The 14,778-nt window shown below is 46.1% G+C and overlaps 1 protein-coding gene across 1 annotated transcript in view; it reads left to right on the top strand.

Annotated features, from left to right (window-relative positions):
- The window catches only part of KIAA0040, a 31,938-nt gene extending 24,531 nt beyond the window's left edge, over window positions 1-7,407 (top strand). The window contains exon 2 of the mRNA XM_084794628.1: window positions 6,645-7,407. Coding sequence (XP_084650754.1) covers window positions 6,750-7,055 — 306 coding nt within the window. The 5' untranslated portion in view covers window positions 6,645-6,749 and the 3' untranslated portion in view covers window positions 7,056-7,407. The remainder of the gene's footprint in view (window positions 1-6,644) is intronic.
- Window positions 7,408-14,778: the final 7,371 nt, after the last annotated feature.

The raw sequence follows: 14,778 nt of genomic DNA, 5'->3' as shown, positions 1-14,778 counted from the left end.
AGCAGGAAGGCTACTCATGAAACTGCTTTCATTTGATGGGGCTAAGGCCTTTTTTTTTTGGTAATTTTGTTTTCATTTTTGAGATTATAATCACATCATTTCACCCTTCCCTTTCTTCCCTCCAAACCCTCCCAGATACAGCTCCTTGCTCTCTTTCAAATTCATGGCCTCTTTTTTCATTAATTGTTGTTACACACAGACACACACACACACACACACACACACACACACACGTATATATATATACTCAGAAATACTTAAGTACAACCCGCTCAGTCTGTGTAATGTTATTTGTATGTATGTTTTGGGGGCAGACCATTTGGTATTGAATAACTCATTGGTCAGCTCGTCCCTGGAGAAGATTATGTCTCCTGCTCTTAGCATCTCTTGGTTGTCTGCAGGTTCTTTGTGTACATCTTTCCCTCATCCACTTTAGCATGGCTATTGTTGTCCCTGTTCAGTTCACGTTTAGGCTTATGTTGGTGAGACTTTATGAGTGTAGCTTCCACCATTCCTAAAGACACAGTCTCACTGCAAACTCCCTGATCCTCTGGTTTTCACAACCTTCCCCCCCCCCCCGCCCCTTCCATAATGATCCCTGGGCCTTCCTTATAGGACTTGTATTGTAGATGTAGCCATTGGAACTGGGCTCACAACTCTGCATTTTGATTGGTTGTGGTTTTCTGTAATGGTCTTTACCTGTTGCAAAGAACAGAGTGTCTGTGTGTGTGTGTGTGTGTGTGTGTGTGTGTGTGTGTGTGTGTCATGAGGGGTGAAGACTATGCTTCTCTGTGGTTATAAGGACAACGGATTCTAATGTAGTTAGTGTTGAATAGGGACTAACTGAAATGATGTGGAAATAAAAAAAGAATAAAACCTCTCCCGAAGCAAGTTGTTCTTTAACCAGAACGTTGAAGGACACCAGTCTGTCCTTGGTAGTGTCCCTCGGTGCACATGGAGCAGGGGGTTGGGGTTTTAGAAAACAGGCCTTTGGGAATTGAAGATCCCATCTTTAAGTCAGTTCCCCTGAAATCTCAAAATGAGAATTACCAAGGAAGGCTAGTGTGTTGGCCTTATCAGGAGGGGATGTTTTTCTGGAGAAAAGCGAGTTCCTAAATTTAGGATGCCACACCATCCTTTGGACTCCCTTATCAGGAGCTTCCCAGATCCAGACAGCCCATAGATGTCAAATTTCCTTCCCAGTGTTTCTCAGCCCATCTAAGGCTATTAGGTCATTAACTCTTCTGTTAAGGATCATGCTAGTTTAGTAGAGTAGCAGTTGTAGGTTCTCCTCCAAGATCCATGACTTCACTAGCACTGAGTAGTTAGCGAGGGTTCCCTCCTGTTGTGTGGGTCTTAAGTCCAGTTTAGCAAACTGTTGGTTACCACCAAGGTATGTGTGCTACTGCTGCACCCTGAGGGTTAACATGCCGGCCGCGCATGTTAGCATACATCATTCCAATTATGGTTATGGTTCATAGGAATCCTAGCTGGATACAGCTATTGGTTGGGCTGCCTCCATCCTTGGCTGTTGGTTGGGCTGACTCCCTCCTTGGCTATTGGTTGGGCTGCCTCCCTCCTTAGCTGTTGGTTGGGCTGCCTCCCTCCTTGGCTATTGGTTGGGCTGACTCCCTCCTTGGCTGTTGGTTGGGCTGACTCCCTCCTTGGCTATTGGTTGGGCTGCCTCCCTCCTTAGCTGTTGGTTGGGCTGCCTCCCTCCTTGGCTATTGGTTGGGCTGACTCCCTCCTTGGCTGTTGACTGGGCTGCCTCCCTCCTTCAGGAGCTCCTTTTGGTACTGTCATGCATACGGAGACCTACTCAGCTGTAAAGAAAAGTAAAGCATGACCTTTACAGACAATGGCTAGACCTGGACAATATCATAATGAATGAGGTAACCCAGGCACAGAAAGACACATGTCCTCTCTTCTCTGAGGCTCCAAGTCTTCTGATGTGAATACACAGTTCAGAGTAACTGCAGAAACAAGGAAAGTTAAAAGTGGGCCATTTCTGGGGTGGGAATATGGGGTCAATAAAGAAGGGAATAGGAAGGTAGAAGTTATCAGATGGTGAAGAAGAGAAAAATGGGGGAGGGGTTAATTAGGAATGTGGAGAAAGATAAATATAGAAGGAAAGTAAAATAATAACAGTAACAATGGCTGGAAAAGTTATAATGAATCATACTAGTAACAATCTATATTTTAAAAACCCTACAATACTCACAAGTCTATAAAAATATGTGTATATAGTCTAAATGAAATTTTCCCATCTGGCTCCCTCAAAGAGCCAAAGGCTACCTAACAAAAACTCCAATACCAGGCATGAGTTGGAAATGAACTGAAAGACTTCCCCTGAGGACAAGCTTTTGGGGTGGTGGTGGTGGTGGTGGTGGTGGTGGTGGTGGTGGTGGTGGTGGTGGTTTTCTTCAGGGTTTCTCTGTGTAGCCTTGGTTGTCCTGTCCTGGAACTCTCTCTGTAGATCAGGCTGGCCTTGAGCTCACAGAGATCCACCTGCCTCTGCCTCCTGAGTGCTGGGATTAAAGTCATGCACCACCATCACCCCAGCTGGTGATGAGGGCTGGGCTTGGAGGTAAGGGATGGGAAGCAAAATGAACAGAATGAACCTGTTCTTACGGAGATAACCTATTTTATGGGTCATGTTTGCATATTTTACAGTTTACAAAGTGCACAAAATAGACTGGGCCATTTTGATCCTTACAACATCATATAGATGCATATTAGCTCCACTTTACAGTTGAGGTTCAGTAACTTGCCATGGCCATACAGAGTCACCTAAGGCTCAAACCCGGGTCTTCTGGGTCTAGTACCACAGTTCTACTCCATTGCCTCATCCTCGGGCAGACAGAGGCTTGTGAAGAAACAACAGTGACTGAGTGGATCATTCCCCAGTTAGATACTACAGAGGATTGTAGAGATCAATAATATTTTGTTTCTGGGGAGCTGAAGGTAACTTTCCCCATTCTTTCTTTCAAACCCACAACCACAAACACAACCGCAAAGATTGATTGACACCTATTCTTCCCTTTTCAAGAATAGATGAATGCCATTTCTATGTCAGCAATACTTGACAGCAACAAAAGGATTGGCTCTTGTGATCCTTTGGCCCGACGGTGACTTTATTTTTGCACACTATCCCATGGAAGCCCTAACTTTTCATTCATACCACTGAGGAGATATTTGATTGTTTCCTGAAAATGCTAATAACTCAAAGCTCATAAATACTAATGAAACGCTATAGATTAGCAGAGCTCAGCAAGTAACCTAGGGAGCCTAGGCAAGAATTCTTAGATTAAAAAAAATATATAAAGAATACTTTTTAATCGAATTTTCCCCAGACTGGGTTCCCAAATGTTAATGAGTCCTCTTTCTGGCTGTGTGAAGAGCTGACTCTAATAAGTACTTTTAAGAATGCAAAAGTGAATTATTGACTTAGCTTTAGTTGAAAAGAAATCTATTTATTCAAAGGGCTATTTTAGGTGCCACAGGGTGGACATGTTTAAGACAAAGGTGGGAGGGAAGGAGAGCCTGGGACACTGTGATAAACACACAATTCAAATGCGTGCCTCTATTTCAGCCAACTAAGCAATCTAAGTTGGAATTTGCTTATTATATTTGTCCTTCTATGACACAGTCCTTCAATAATAATTGCCCTGGACTCCAAAAGCTGGTGTCAGAAATTATAACTTTGTCGTCCATTGCTGAATCCCCTTATGCCTGGCACACACCCTGGCACAAATCAAATGTCCAATAAATGTTTGGGGCTTCTCTTACAATATTTCCCAGAGCTTTTCAGATCTGTCACCTTCTCCTAAATGCCAGCTCGGATCGTAGAGACTGTTACAAAGCTCCCACATAGGGCCCAGCTCTAGCCTAGCCATCGCCTTCCGTCCTTTCTCACCTTCCCCTTTCCTCTCCTTCCACCCTGAGCTCCACGTTCCTCAGAAGGCAGCCTGTTCTTCCCTGTGTGTTCTAGACATTGCCCCGCCTGAGATGGTTAAACATTTTCACCGAAAGATCTCAGTCAAAATCCTATTTATCTTTAAAAGAATCCTTACGTGGCTGAAAACTGCCCTAATGTTCTCCAGGGGCTTAGCATCCTGATACCCTCCTCCTGCCTGCAGAGCCCAGGACTTCCTGATGTAGAACAGCTTAGGAGTAAGTGTGGTGCTGGTGTACACGTCCCGAATGACCAAAAGTTGGGAAAAGCAGAGGAGGAAAAGTCCTTATGTATGGGGCTGGGTCCTGTGCAGTTATGGCAACAATGGTGACTTTCACTCCAGAAAGCCTGGAATCTTGAAATGGGCATGGAGTGCAGCAAATTCCTGTCAAGGGATGTCCCCAGCACTTCCAGGGGCCCAGGCAACGCCTCAGCGACAGGACATGACCTCTTAGAGTGTACTCGACTTGGTTGCATGTTTCATTTTAGTTTAGGCTTGGCCTTTCTGTAAAACCTGCACTGACGATGAAGTTGCATTTCTTTTTGTTTTGGTTTGGTTTTGGCTTTTGTTTTTTTGTTTTTTTGGTTTTTTGTTTTTTGTTTTTTGTTTTTTTCTGTGTTTCTTTTGGGAAATGTCTCACAATGGGACAATCGCTTTGCAGACTGCTCTCCAGTAGACTAGGACAAATTCTCAAGTCCTAGGTTGTGAGATTCTGCAAAGCCTGGGCTGCTTGCCAAAAATGGGTTAATTCCATACAAAGGGCTAGGAGGCCCAGAGCAATGCCTGTGAACACTTTACTCGTGGAGATCTGGAGCCAAAAATCCCCAGAATGAGTAAGTCCAGCTCTGCCACTCATGCATCTCGTGACTTGTTCTTCCATCTCCAGCTAAGGGATGGAGAGCGGAGAACAACAGCACCTGCTGCATAAGGCAAAACTGACTCAGTGGCTGTGAGGTGAATTAATAGGGGGAAGGTTCCTAGAGTGGTGCCTGGCATACGTTAAGTGTTTTAGAAACATAAGCTAAAGCCGTCATTGTACTTTTATAGCATTACTTTAGTTCCTGGGGGCCAAGGGGCACAGTAATAGGTGCCAATCTGTGCAATTGCAAAGACTGCAAATAATACCATTGGGATTGGGGCCAAATGTCAGCATACTAGGCCAGGTGGAGCTGAGAGGGGCATATGGCCGCTGAGTATATGGGACAATTATAGAGCGTGTTGTTCAAGGACTTAGACCTATAGGGCACCATGTAACCTACCACTGTGTCTGCAGCACGTCTTTAACCTCCAAGCAACAGGATTAAACTTGAACTAATCTGGAACTCTTACCCCAGGATACATGCTGTGCACAGCACCATCCTATTGTTCACTTAAAAGGCAAAATCCCTAAACACTTAGGAGTCTGTGATTGGATGATTGTTAAGTTCAAGCCTAGCCTGGGTCACATATGGAGACCTTGTTGACCAGCAAAGTACCAAGTAAACTGTATTCTCACTGTCTGATTGCCAGCATCCTTGGGAGAAAGCTACTTCCATTATCCAAAACTCTGGGTGTGCACTACAGCTCCATGCAGCCTCAGACTTCCTGTTTCATCACTCTGGTCCTCATATTTGTCACCTTTAAGTGAAAGGGCTAGCCAGAAGTCTCCAGCAGGAAAAATCACTTGCTCTTGATATTCAGGCCCAGGACAATGTGTTACACAGCAACGGGTTTCTTAAATTCCTCTAAATCATGTCTGTTCCCAAAGTCGTCTCTGAACACAAAGGCCTTTGGATTCTGGAATCCATAGGAGCCTCTGAGACTTTACATCTAAGGATGAATCCTTAAGATATGGATGGGGAGATGGGCAGCAGGGCAGGGGGGCAGGGACAGAAGAGAAATAGGAATATGTCCCCCTTCCCCCAATCTTGTCCACTGCACTCAGAATAGGGACCCCATGCCTGCTTCCAAGCATCAGTTCCCAAGGAGATATTCGGTTTCTCCTCCCTGAGGAAGAAAGAAGCAGCTAAGAAAGACACTGGGAATGTTTGTTTGGAAGCAGCAAGTGGGATGACAAAGGGGGAGAAGGTAGAAAGCAGAAAGGACCAGATACAGGACTAGGGTGCAAGGAGAAAGGGAGATAGAGCACTGGGAAAGGAGCAAGCCCCAAAGAGGGCGGCAGGGATGTGGGAAGGTGAGGACCAACGGCCTCCTAACCAGGAAGAGGCCATCTCATCTTGTACTTAAGCTTTAGCAAGCATCAAAAATGATAAGCCGAGTTCCTAGAGGGTCAGACATGGAGCTACCATGTGGGAAACGCATGTTCATCACCTGTCAAGGTGAGCTATAATTGAGAAAAGATTGAAAATTGTCATTTTATAGGGTACAGGGGAAGAACTAGTCAGAAAGCACATGACATCCACACTGATTAATTTATCCAACAATTGCTGAGCACCCGGTGTGTACCAGCTGTGACCTAATGCTAATTCTTCTATCCTAAGCCCAGTATCATGTGTGTACATAATGAGGATGAGTTAATGGTTATTGGCTCATTGCATGCACTTTGTTTATTGGGTGCTAATACAATTTCAGTAAACTCTGCAAACCGTTGATCCCTTCCCCTTTCTAAGCATAAACCCACTGACGCTGCAAAAATCATGAGCCAATACTACCACATTTCTCTTGAACTGTCCATTTTGCTTTCCTCAGGTGGCATGCCCAAATGTGAAGCTGAAAGAGGAATCGATTCCAAGTGGCTAACACCGTGTTCTGCGGAGCCCGGGGATCCTCTGGCCCCCACCCTAGCCTAGCACCATGGAGAGAAACAGTTCTTTCTTCGATTCGATCTGGGAAACCATCCGCACCAGACATGAAAGGGGCATCTTCAACACTGTCTGCCTGGCAGTCGTCCTGGGGCTGCCCCTGGTGGTGGCTCTCACGCTCCTCTTCGTCTGTTGCCACTGCTGCTGCAGTCGGCCACCCAAGAGCGGCCAACAGCCAGACCAGAACAAGAAGAAAAAGAAAAAGAAAAAGAAGAAGAAGAAGAAAGATGAAGACCTCTGGATCTCTGCTCAGCCCAAGCTCCTCCAAATGGAGAAGAGGCCATCCCTGCCTGTCTAGTGCACAAGGAAGCAGAATGTCCTCCCTTCCAAGCCGAGCCTCCCACCAGCCAGAGAGACTCGGGAGGAGCCTTTGAAGTGATGCATTCATGCCCACAGATGACTCAACCAAGGAACAAACTTCAGACTGAGCCCCCCAGTAGACGGGGGGCATATGGACAATTCTTACACTGTCTTGGCAGCTATGTGTCCAATAACCGTGCTCTGCGTTGTTGTCCCAAGCATGTATTACACTGACTCATGTATACTCTATAACAGAAGCACAGAAAACATGTATACATGCATCTTAGATGGCGTCCAACTTTGTGTGTATTGTATGTATTATATTTGGACAACAGGTACAAGGGACAGTATGTTCTATTTATCGCATGGTCATTTAATATGTACTTTGCTCAAATATACATACGTGCAGAAATGTCTTATGGGAATACATGTCCAGATTTAGGCACATTTGCACAATTAAATACCCATGCGAGGCCCTGTGCACTGTCTATTCACCATTCAGGCTGGAGATGGGTGCTTTCCTATTCCTATACCTACATAGCATTTTACTGGAAATACATTTGGACATTCCAGGAACCTGGTACAGTCTCCACCCTAGTGTATATTGATACAGACATAGCTAGTAGTTCCTATATGATTCCAACCTTTTGTCTGTACCTGAAAGTTTAACATATGGCTCCAAATACATTCAAAGGTCTTTGCTTGCAACTCACGACAAGGTCCTCATTACCACTGACAGGTGTTTAATGTGGCCCAAGACCTCTCGGGGACGTTACCCCATAACTACTCAGCAAGGTGCCCTTTTCTAAGCAGTGATGAACAGCTCTTGGCAGTGACTACTAGAAAGCTACGGAAACCCACATATTCACTTCATTGGACTGCAGCTGTGTACCCATGTGACGTACGTGCAGACAGAAAGGGCAAGAACACGCCCCACATGAGCCAGCTCTGTTCTGTGTGACCAAGGGTTTTCAGAAAGGCAGTGAGTAAGATCATCCTAAGTCAAGCCAGTCTCAAAACCAGCACACATACACATATACGTTTGCACACACGCACATGCACATATACACATGTATGCACGCGCACGTGCATGCACACACAAACATACATACACACACACACACACACACACACACACACACACACACACACACACACACTTGGAAGCAATCCCCTGTGTTTGTAGCAGTGCATGGTGTGATGCAGGTGGGGTGTAGAAGCCATCGTTTAAAAGAAAGGTAAAACTGTAAAGATGTTTGTTGCTATTTATGTTGATGCTCAGGCAAATGTCTTGTACACAGTAGGTACGCATAACTGTGGATGGATCTACAATGACGTTAAGGATAAACTTGTAATACCTCATGACTTCCCCTTGAGTAACCTAATCTTTAACACACCCACTAACTGCTACAAAAGATGAGGTTAGGTATTGAGACCAGGGCTGCTTGACATACGTGCCCTGTGGTACCTGAGGACACGACAGGTTCTGAGTGGAGGAGAGCCTTTGCTGCCCAGGCTAAGGCTAGGAAAGGAAGTTGCCTGGCGCTTTGATTATATCATGGCCATGTTACGAAGCCAGAGAAGTCCCAACTTGGAAGTGGATTATATTCTCACAGCTCATTTGCACATCTACTGGGGAGCACTCTAAATATTTTCCCCATGGAGAGCATTATAGACAGTGGCAAATCATTGCCTAATTAATGACATAGCCAAATTATGACATTACAGCAGCAAGAAAAAAAAAGCCCTGAATTTGATGAGACTGTACGAATGGAAAGCTGTTCTCCCGGCTCACTGTGGCTACCTGGTACTCAGGATCTGCTCTCTCTGCTCTCCGGGCCCTTGGAAGGTTTCTATCTAGTGGTGGCTCTCACACCTGGGTCTTCTGACAAAGCGATCACATTCTCTCTCACCCTACATGAGCTCGATATCACTAGGCACTGGCCTTCCACCCACAGGCCTCTTTGGCCAAAGCAACACTTTCTGATTCTCTGTCCCCTTGTCATACGGGGATCCTGTTGTGGGTTAGCTGGCTGTTGTGGGTTAGCTGGCTGTCCTCCGAGTGTGACAGAACGGTAAATCTCCCCTTACCTCATGCCCTTCTCTGCTAATTGCTTTCCAGCAGGTGTGTTTTCCCCTCTAGTTCTCAGTCACCCTAAGACAGAAGACTTGGGGTAGAGGTGAAGCAGGACAGCAGAAATGGGGTGTCAGATATGGTCTGCAAGGATGGATCGCCAGGATCAGGGACCAGACAAATTACGTGGTTTCTGTGACAACTGGCTGCCACTTTGACTTAAGACAGCAGTCAGTTGCCACTGGCTGCTATAACAAGGCCTCTGTCTCTAGGCACAGTGTACCTGCTGCTTTCTAGGCAAACACACTTGAGCCAGTCCCTGTCACAAAACACCCAGAAAGTCAACTCTCAGTTGCTTCTATACCCTGGAATCCAGGAGTCCCAGCCCTGATTGGAAAACCGTTTCCTGTCACAATCTAACAACCCCTGTAGAGAGCCTAGGATGGTGCAGGGCTCATCATACGATAGGGCCCTCACATTGATGCTGGGGAGCTGAGACCCAGAGCCACTGTGCTTGGTGCCCAGTCTCCCTGTTTTGTTCTTTCCCAATCCATCCCCTACTGCTGCTTCCCCCTGTACCATGCCAGTTCATTCCTTTATGACTCTCCACCTCTCTCCCCCTCAGTCTATCTCAGAGTTGCCATGGATATAGTTAAGGGGTGGGGTGGGATGCTCAGGACCTGTGTCTATGTGACCCATCTGGGGAGGGTAAGTAAGTAAGGGGGAACATATGAGACTTCCAGGGGCTGGAGGAAAGGCTCATCAGTTAAGAGCACTTGTTGCTTTTGTAGATGACCCGGTACCAGGCACACACGTTGTACACATATATACATGTAGACAAAACACTTGCACACATAAAATAAATCTATTTAAAATTTTAAAAAGAAGATTCATAAAGAAGAAGCCTTCTAGACTGGCATGGGCTGGGCTTGGGGAAGGGGTCCCTCCTCGCTGGTCTACCCTGATCACACTCAGATATAGTCAGAAGGGTCTTTAGCCATTGTTCAATGGACTTTTTGATTTCTTTTGAGGAGGAAAAAGAACAGGAAAATGTAAAGGCAGGACAGTCACTTTTTCGAGAAGAATATATAAATGATCAAAGTTGTACAGTATCTGTCAAGTGTTTTTTTTTCTGTAAAATTTAAATACACATAAAACTTTATTTAAATAAATATTTTGAAATTGAAATCCTTGCATGTTGGAGTTTGTCGCTTACTGTCTTGTCACTGAGATACTATTCTCACACAGAAACAACAGATGCAGAGTCTCTCCCTGCCTGATCACTGCCCTCCTAGAACCTCCTAGGACCTCCTAGAACCAGGCCTGTGGCATCTCTCCCTTTTGTACAGAGCAGGCAACCTTGGAGGCTGAACTGAGCCATGATGGCTGCAGAAAAGCATACGGATAGTCCCTGGTGACACTTAGAAAATATTTTTCCAGTGAAGTCAACCAGTGTCTTTTTATGGGAAAGGGAAAAAAAATATTAAAGCTTAAAAAAAAGAAAGAAAGGCAAAAAACAAGATCTCTGGGTTGATCTGTTGCTATGAAACAAAGAGTGGAGAACCCTGCCGAGCTGTCACAGATCCGTGTGTCTATACATATAAATCCGTGCATGGGCTTATATAAGCATATACACCTTTTTCCTAAGTTAACCACAGCTTTTCGCTAGTCAGGAAATGAGTGATATAGAAGCTCTTGGTTCCTTTCTCAACAACGCTTAGCTTCACGGTAAAGTAGATGCCACCAGAGTGCTGGCCAACAGAGGAGGCAAGATGGAAGAAATATTCTCTCCCGGCACGGCCCCATCTGGTACTATTAGCCACATGTGGCTTACTTCATTAAATTAAATCAAATTACAAGTTCAAAGCTCAATTATGCCAGCCATATTTCAAGTGCTCAATAGCCACCCTGTTGCTAGGAACACCACCCCGGATGGCATAGGCTAGCATCTTGTGGGAGGAGCAGCTAGTCCAAAGTTGGTGAACAGCTGCGTTGTTTTAAGGGGGACCCCACAGCACAGCTGCACAATTCGCTATCTTGCCCAAGGCAGGCTGTTTCACAGCTTCAGTTGATTCCAGAGCTTCCCCGTCTACCCCCCACCCCCCCCATCCCTCCTCTGCCCACCCACTCCTCCTCCCCCCCCACCCACCCCCCCGCTCCTCCTCTCCCTCCCCCCCTCACCACACACCCATGGCAACCAAGGAGCAGAGCCTGCTAAGTCATTCCTCCAGGCCTTTCCAATGAGGAGGAGGAGCCGCCCAGCGGCCTCAGCACACCTTCCAGGCACTTCACAAGCTCACCACTCCCTTGCAGAGCCCTCAGCTCCACCTGCCCGGGCCCACCCACACTCTGGAGTGTGAAGATAGAGTTGCACAATGCAATCATCCATTAGCCTTCCCCACCCACTGGAGTACCCTGCTGGCTGCTTGCCGTTCGGCTTTAGGGTTACTCTTGAATTCAAAGTCACAGGTATGCAAGACTGAACAACAACAGTAACAAAAACCCCTTCGAACAACTTACAGTATCTGGCCTAAGTTCAACCTATTGAAATGTCTTCAGAGTCCCATAGGGACAAGTACCACTGTTTACTTAGTAAAGGCAGTGCGTACACATGAAAATATTTTAGCTTTTACTATGCGCCAATTCCACTGAGCCCCATCCCAGAGAATCTGTCCTGAGGGGTCACAACTTGCCTACAGAACAGGCCATTACAATTTAGTTTGCCCATTGCTCTCTCAGAGGGACACACACGCACCAAGGCTGACAGCAGGTCAAGCTAGCAAAGAGTCGCACTGGGGTGAGCTGAGAAAGGAGGCCACCCCTGGGAGAATGGACAAGAGTTCCTGCGCGCTGTGGGCTAGGACGCAGGACTAGGATGGCCCAGACCCCAATGCCCACACAAGGTCTCACCAGTCATGGAACTTATGCCTGTGATGTTGCCTTCCTATTAAGACATCTTCAAAAATTAATCGGAAAAAAAAAAAGTACATAAAACATTTAGCACTTGGCCAGGGTTTGGGAAAAGTGCTCGAGTTAAGTGTCATTAATGAAGAAAAATCATGGCTTGTGTTCTAGAAACCAAGGGAGAAACTTCCGGAGAGGGGCATCAAATTATCCACAGTCACATGATCTCCTCGAACGTCACTATCCTGTCTCTTTCTCCCAGTCATGGGCCATCAGAATCCTCTTGACTATTGATAGAAAAACCAGCCTTGGAACTGGCTATTCATCTACTCCTATTGAGGAAAAAGAAGATTCAGAAGTTTTGAATGGCATTATAAAGCCTTAAGAAACAAACGCCTTGCAGCCCATAAGAAGCATCCATGACTATGTTTGATTCCTGCCTCACAAGTAAAGAAAACGAGGCCCCAGGGAAAGGAGCCAGCGTGCGGAAGGCTTGGGGCGGAGACCACGCTCTTCTTCCAGGAGCTTCGCGGGTCTGGTCATAAGTCTGTATGTGTCCAAATGTCCCACTTCCTTGGCTTCCCCTAATTAAATGTCACTCTTTTTATTCACCAGAATGAAGAACTGCACTCACTCATTTTCTTTAAATGTATAACGCTGGTCTAGAGAGATGGCTCAGTGGTAAAGAGCACTTGCTGACCTTGCAGAGGGCCCAGCCCCACACAGCAGCACACAACCATCTGTAACTCCAGTATTCTCCTCTGGCTGCTATGGGCACCAGGCATGCAGTGGTGCATTTACATATACAAAGACAAAACACTTTTGCACATAAACATTTTTTTTAATTCTAAAATAAATATTTTTATCATCAGCTTTTAAGGAGATTTCAGGCTTTTTACAGACTTCAGAGCTATTCTTTGCTGTCTTTGCCCTTATAATTACATAGAAGTTCGTCTTCTATAAGGAGCAGGGTTTTATGAGCTAACCTGGAATCTATATAACACTGGAGTTGGAACTCAAAGCATCCACAGAAACAATCAACTCACAAGGGAAATACCTTGTGAAACACAGAGTTGGGAAATACCCCCTGGAAATTCCTACCCACTGCCCAGCCCAGTACACAGTAGAGAGGTTGGAGGTAAACAGAGCCAAGGATTCACTGGGCAACCTCTTCCAGGGGCTGCTTGCTTACCCGCTGTGTTAGTTCAGGAAAAACAGTCCCTGAGCAACCACTGAAAGCAGGCTGGATCCGGACTAGACCCCACGGCCAACTCTTAAAACAGCATTACCCAAGAAGGATGTAAAGTGGGGACCCCTCCATTTGTGGAGGCAAGTTTCACTTGAACTGAGAGGCACCTGGTAAGACAACACTGCCATCTACTGGCAAAAATGAGTATAGCAGTCCTCTTATCCCTGGCTGCAGGCTCCAAGCATATTGACTGGCTCCCATTGACACCAATGCTATTGATCCTCTCCATGTCCCTGGTGAAAGGTTTAAAGTAGTGAATGGCCCTTAAGGTTTTTTAAGAGAGGGACCTTTTCTACTAACTATGTTTCATCAGCAGCTTTTCTCCATCTTTTCTTTTAGTTCTTTGTGTGCCTTCTTGTCTGCATGTTCTCACTTTGCACAGGCCACACCTGTTTTTTCCTTCCTTGACCATAATTCTTTGAAAATCTCTGCAGAGTGTGTGTGTGTGTGTGTGTGTGTGTGTGTGTGTGTGTGTGTGTGTGTGTGTGTGTGTGCGCGCGCGCGCGCATGCGTGCATGCGTGCCTGTCTGTCTGTCACTGCCTACATTTCTGTGTTTTCCTTTGATTCTCTCCCTCCACAACGCCCCCCCCACCCCACCCCGACACACACTCTCTCCTGCAATATTTTCCAGCATTTGTAATCCTTGAATCCATGATAAATGTAAGTTATAGAAAAGAGCGTTCGAACTCACTTGACAAGCATGAATGCCAACCTATTTCCAGAGGAAGCAGCCGTGACGCACAAACATCTCCAAGCTCTGTGGTTCACCGGCTGGCCTTTGAAGCCAGTCCTCCTTAAATCCTGCTGATTTCACAGATCTCTTTCTGACACAGATCAAGAGATGCATTGCCTCTTGCCTCAACTATTACAGCAGCTGTGAGCTGGTCTGTGACACCCCCCCCCTTCCCAATGCCACACCCCCTTGCAGATGGTTAAGGGGCACAGAGACCCATCAGGTGGAAAGGATAGCTTCTGATATTCTGCATCACAGCGGAGTACCTGTGGCTGACAAGGATTACCTGTGTATTTCAAAGTACCTAGTAGAGAGCATTTTGCATGTTCTTAATGCTAAGACATGATAAATGTCTCAAGCGATGGACATGCCAGTCACCCTGGCCTGACCACTTCACACTGTGTGTGCATATTGAAACATTGCACTTTACCCCATAAGTATGTGCCAATTAAATATAACATGAGGACTGCAAGATAGTGCCGTGGATGAGGCGATTACTACTCAGGTGTGAGGTCTTGAGGTAAATGCGTGCCGGGTGTGGCGGTACACCTGAAGTAAATCCTTACACTCAGGAGGCAGAGCAAGCCGGTGGGGTAGACTGGCCAAATCCGTCAGTTCTGTGTTCAGAAAGAGAGCCTATCTCAGTAAATGAAGTGCAAAGAAGCCAACAGAGGGTAAACCTCTGACCTACACATGTACATACCCACACATGTTAACACACATACACACACACACACACACACACACACACACACACAAT

The sequence above is a fragment of the Acomys minous genome (assembly GCF_964271855.1).
Source record: "Acomys minous genome assembly, chromosome: 1".
Lineage (NCBI taxonomy): Eukaryota > Metazoa > Chordata > Mammalia > Rodentia > Muridae > Acomys > Acomys minous.
This window is presented reverse-complemented; position numbering and strand designations above follow the sequence as displayed.